Consider the following 5,107-nt stretch of genomic DNA (forward strand, 5'->3'; position numbering starts at 1 on the left):
GGGGGGGGGGGGGGAAGAGGGGCGGCCGTAAGATCCAACCAAGTGCAGGTGCGGAAGAGAGACCGAGAGAGAGAGAGGAAGGGAGAGGGACAGGCAGGGGCGGCAGACAGGCGCATGTTCACTTGCGCGGCGCACATGGATCCACCCGCAGACAACCAGATCCTGCGAGGAGACATATTCAAACAGGGACAGCTCGTTCAGCGTCACACACTGGTCCTGGGTGCCCTCCTGCTCGGGGAAGATCATGTGCGTCACCCGGAGAGGGGGGCCACCATGGTTGGACCCTGGAGCCGGCAGCGCCGACGCCGGGAGCGCCAGCACCGCACAGGACTCGATGCCGGCCGACAGCTGCGCCTGAGAGAACGCCTCAAACTGCCGGATCAGGTCCTCCGGCAGGGTGACCGCCACCGGGCCATCGGCCGGAGGGGGTGCCGTGGCGTAGGATGCGGCCGCCACTGCTGCCACCCCGGCCCCGGCCCCGGTCCCGGACCCCGGGGAGTGGGAATGGGTGTGCCCGTGCGCCGGGTCCACTGCCAGCCCGGCAGCCCCGGCGCCCGGCGGCAGCGGCGGCGTGGTCGCCTCGTGGAAGGACGCACCATTGCTGTTGCCCGGGGCCGACCCCCCTCCGGGGGACCCGCCACCGGTGTTCATCCCGGAGAACTCCGAACGCAGGGCCTCCAGCTCGTCGGGGTAGGCCGCGGCGCTGGCCGTGCCGGCGGCACCGGCGGCACCGGTGGCACCGGCAGCACCGGCGGTGCCGGCACCGGCGGCACCTGTCCCGGCAAACTCCCTCCGGAGGAGCTCCAGCTCGTCCGGCTCGTCAGCAGAGCCGACCGCGCCGGCGCCCCGGTTGCCGTCGGCTGGCCCGCCGTGGATGCTGTCCTTCAAGTTGCTGAGCGACTGCTTCGAGGCCTCCTGGGCCTCGCGCTCCTCCTTGGCCTTGGCCTCGGCTTGCTGGCGCTGGCGCTCGCGCACCTTATCCACAAACTCGATGACCTTGTTCTGCAGGCCGAATGGGGGTGGGGGGAGGAGGGTGGGCCGGTGTGTATGCACAATGCATGGCCGGACGTGGGCGTGTGTGTGAGAGAGAGAGAGAGAGAGAAGGGGAGAGGGAGAAACAAAGAAGCAAGGAGACGACGCTTGCACGGGCCAATGGAGGCTGGAGAGGCAGCGATGCCGAGGGGCATGGCAAGGCAGCATGACGCACCCCAAGCTCCTCGAGGTAGCTGGACAGGAAGTCCGCTTGCTGCGGCACGGCAGATCGCACGGGAGGGAAGAGGCCAAGACACGGTTAGGCACGAGTGGAGGAAGGACGGGCAGCATGCGGCGCCGCGGAGACGCACCCGGCGCTGGGCCAGTAGACGGTTGACATGCTCATGTGGGAGGGTCATCTTACGGGCCAGGATGACAAGGCTATCCGCCCCCCGGGCGGTAGGCCACAAGCCGGGGAAGGGGGGAGGAGGACACCAGAGTCAGCGAAAAACACCGGGCAGAGAAGGGCACCGCCGAGAAACAGGGGGAAAGGGGGGCGGGGGAGAGAGAGAGAGAGAGAGAGAGAAAGAGGGGCGAGCAAACACCAGGGGAGGGCGCACGTCAGATGGCGGATGATCAGCACATAACCCTCCGAGTAGAGGGCCGGGGACTTCATGCAGATGTCAATGCGCCGGCCCATGGTCTCGATCGTGTCCAGCAGGCGGTCCGGCTTCATCTGCGACACGCGGTTCAGCTCCTCATTGGATAGCCGCCCGCGCCGGTTGAGATCCTGGATGATGGGGTGCATGTGTGTGTAAAGGGGGGGGGGAGGGGGAAAGAAAAAGGGAGAGAGACAGGGAGAAATACGAGCAGCAGGGGAGATGCAGGCTCAAGATCGGGGAGGGGATGCCGGGTGCCGGGGCTCGGCGGGCGCAGGATCGCGGACGCGCAAAAATGCCGCCCCCGCGCGCGTGTGTGCGTGTGTAGCGCGGCGCTCCCGGCACGCCTTGTCGGCCCCCTCCGGGACAGGGCGCCTGTTCCCCACAATGGTCAGTCAGAGGGCGCGCCTGCCAGCGAAGAAGCCGGTCGCCGGCGGGGCCTCGCCCAAAAGGGAAACCGGGCGCCACCCGAGGCCACCCGAGGCCACGACGGGCGCAGCCGGGCAAGTATGTATGTCTGGGGCATATAAAAAACCCCGTCAAAGGCCCCATCGTCTGGGCCGGCATCCACGGAAGAGCCGGGACCCCGGCCAGTCAGCTCCGCCGGAGCGCGGTCCCCCTCCCCCCCGCCCCGCCCCCACGACACCAGGGCACCGCCGTCAAAGACAGCCCCAGACCTGGCGAGACCCGACCGGAGCCGCAAAACGCTCTATCGCTTGCGGGGGGGATGGCAGGACGGCATGCGCCTGGGGGTGTGTATGTTCCCCCCCGAGAAACAACCCCCCCAACCCAAAAAAAAAAACAAAACAACACCAAAGAACGCACGCCAACGAAAACCAAAAACACAACAGAAAAGAAAACGAGCCCAAAACCACACCGTGCGGGGCACCGCCCCCCCCCCCCGGCGGCGGCACATTCCAGGCCTCCGGGCATGCGCTGATCACGGGAAGCATCAGCTGCACGTCTGCGGCCTTATTTGAAAGGCGTGCTCGCAGAAAAAGAAAAAAAAGCCCCACGGCCCTCCGCCGGAGAGAGAAGCACCGGACACGCCCGCTTTTCTGTGCGGGCTCCCCGCCCCCCGGCCCCCGCTCCCGCCCCCCCCCCCCCTGGAAAGAAGGGCGACAGAGAACGTGGAGGACGCCACAACGTGTGGTCGTGGGAGTGGCTCCGTCGCGCGGCCCTCGGACGCACACCCACACGCACGATGGCCCAAACCGAGAGGAGGGGGCGCGCAGGAGGCACGTGTGTCCCTCCCCCCTCCTGCCGCGCACACGCAAGAGGCAGCAGGGAGAAAGGGAGAAGGGGAGAGAGAGAGAGAGAGGGGTGTATATTTTGTAATATAATTCACAGGGGGAGGGGGGAAAGAAACGCGCGCAGGGGGGGGGGGGGGACGCGCGCGCGCCACATCCCAGAAGGCGGGAGGAGACGGGATGTGCTTGTCGTGTTTGAAGAGCCGTTGTTCTCCCTCTTTTTGGCCCGGATCTCCCCCGGCACTTGGAGGCGCGCGTCTCGCGGCGCGGGGGCGCGGGGGCGCGCGCACGCACGCACGAGACACGATGCACAGAAAAGGCAGGAGGATAATATTGGCCCGGGGAAAAGAGCAGACACCAGGGGGGGGGGGGAAGGAGGGGGCCGCCGCGCAGGGATGCGCACGGATGTGTGTGTGTGTGTAAAGAGAGAGGGGAGTCGCCACTGGGGAGGGGGAAAGCAGCATGTGTATACGCGCGCGCGCTGCTGCCGGGGGACCCCCGCACACATCGCGTCGCCTCGCTGCCGTGCGTGCTGGTGCACAGCCGCCGGGGAGGGGGGGGGGGCGACACGCGCCAGAGGCAGAGAGAGGCAGAGAGAGAGAGAGAGGAGGCCCCCCTCCCAAGGCTCCCTATACTAGAGGGGGGAGGTGGTGCGGGGTCTAGGCCGCGGGGCGGGCGCGGCGCGGAGAGAGGGGCATCGCGCGCGCGAGCGGGATAGGCCAACTTACTCGACGAAGCCCTTGCCCTGGTAGCCGGGGCTGGAGATACCAGTGTGCACGCTCATGTTGTTGGCCTTGGCATACTGGTTGCTGGCCTCCTGCCACTCGGGGGTACGAGTGGGGGTCTTGTTGCGCTCCTTGCCTGTTGATCGTGCGCGCGCGCGCACGCGTGTGTGTGTGGGGGGGGGGCATGTGTGAGTATCTTCCTTCTAGCCGTGGGGCGCACCAGGGTGCGGCAGGAGGGCTCCCTTCGCCGCGCGGAAAAGGGAGAGAGCGCAGACGTACCGAAGGCCATGGTGCCGTAGAAGGTGGCGACGGAGGCGCCGATCAGGGCAAAAGTGCCAAGGAAGACCTTCATGCCGTCCTTGGTGGGCTTGGGCTCAGAGCCGAAGGCCAGGAAGTAGAGGTCGCGCTTCTGGCCCATGGAGAGCTTGGTCCAGTCGGCGGTCTGGAGCTTGAGGAGCTCGGCGGAGGCGGCCTCGCGCTGAGCCAGGGTCATGGAGGCCCAGCGGGACTCGAGGGAGGCGACGGTGGAGGTCTGCGGGGGGGGGGGGAGGGTGGCGAGAGGGAGGAAAGAGGGGCGCGGTGAGACCACACATGGCGCGGTGGGGGGGGGAGGGGCGGGAGGAAGCGCGGCGGGGCGCGACACGCACAGTGGAGGCCATGCGGCGGGGGACGGCGGCAACGCCGCGGGAGACGGTGGAGAGGCGAGCGAACATCCTGCAAAGACACACGCAGGCAAGGGCGCGCACGAGGGGCCGGAGCGGGGGGGAGGAGGCGATCACAGGGGGAACAAGAGAATCAGTATGTGTACAGGGGGAGGAGGCGAGGGGGAGGGAGAGAGGGAGGAGGGGGCATTGCGCGCGCGCGCGCGGTCACAAGGGCAGGGGGATCGGCATGCGCGAGTGGACGCCGGCACGGTGCGCGCGCGCAACGACAGGACACATAGTGCGCGGTGCGCGCCTCCCCGGGCACGCCGCCGCGCGGGGGCCGACACGGCCACGGCGGCCATCGCCAAGGACCACACCGAGGGGTGAGCAGCCCCCAGGGCGATGTGCGCGACGGCGCGGGAGCAAGCGGGGAAACACGGCCCGCGGACGCGCGCGCGCTCGCGTGCTCCGCCAGACTGCTGCTGCCAGCGACCAGGCGGGCTGAGCCGGCCACCAAGCGGGCGGACCCTCGCGCGAGCCGGAGAAAAGAAAGAGAGAGAGCGCGCGCGCGCGCGCGCGCGAGGTGGACGAAGGACAGGAGGACGGAGTGGCGAAGGGGCGGGCGGAGAATGCAAGGGGGAGGCAGAGCGAGGCGACAGGAGAGGAGGAGGGGATATGTACTTGGTAGTGGAATCAAGGGAGAATACCAAACCAAACTGTTGGGTGGTGTGCCGCCCGGGCGCTCGGACCGGAGGGGGGAGCCCGAAAAAGTCGTGACCCCTTCGAGAAAGCGACGCAGTCCTTCGCCCCCCCCCCCCCCCCCCCCCCCCCCCCCCCCCCCCCCCCCCCCCCCCCCC

The 5,107-nt window shown here is 68.6% G+C and overlaps 2 protein-coding genes across 2 annotated transcripts in view; both read right to left on the reverse strand.

Moving 5' to 3' along the window:
* The window catches only part of H696_01858 (hypothetical protein), a 2,611-nt gene extending 642 nt beyond the window's left edge, over nt 1–1,969 (reverse strand). The window contains exons 1-4 of the mRNA XM_009495760.1: nt 1,593–1,969; nt 1,344–1,413; nt 1,208–1,246; nt 136–1,002 (exon numbers count right to left, since the gene is read on the reverse strand). Coding sequence (XP_009494035.1) covers nt 136–1,002; nt 1,208–1,246; nt 1,344–1,413; nt 1,593–1,780 — 1,164 coding nt within the window. The 5' untranslated portion in view covers nt 1,781–1,969. The remainder of the gene's footprint in view (nt 1–135; nt 1,003–1,207; nt 1,247–1,343; nt 1,414–1,592) is intronic.
* A 1,038-nt stretch (nt 1,970–3,007) lies between these two features.
* H696_01859 (cytochrome c oxidase subunit IV) lies at nt 3,008–4,992 on the reverse strand. Its single transcript, XM_009495761.1, has 4 exons — nt 4,932–4,992; nt 4,254–4,320; nt 3,886–4,138; nt 3,008–3,742 (listed from the first exon to the last, which is right to left on the reverse strand). The coding sequence occupies exons 2-4, from the start codon at nt 4,317–4,319 to the stop codon at nt 3,606–3,608; spliced, it is 456 nt and encodes a 151-aa protein (XP_009494036.1). The 5' UTR covers nt 4,320; nt 4,932–4,992; the 3' UTR covers nt 3,008–3,605.
* Between the last annotated feature and the right edge of the window lie 115 nt (nt 4,993–5,107).

The sequence above is a fragment of the Fonticula alba genome (genome assembly GCF_000388065.1).
Source record: "Fonticula alba strain ATCC 38817 unplaced genomic scaffold supercont2.3, whole genome shotgun sequence".
Classification (NCBI taxonomy): domain Eukaryota; order Rotosphaerida; family Fonticulaceae; genus Fonticula; species Fonticula alba.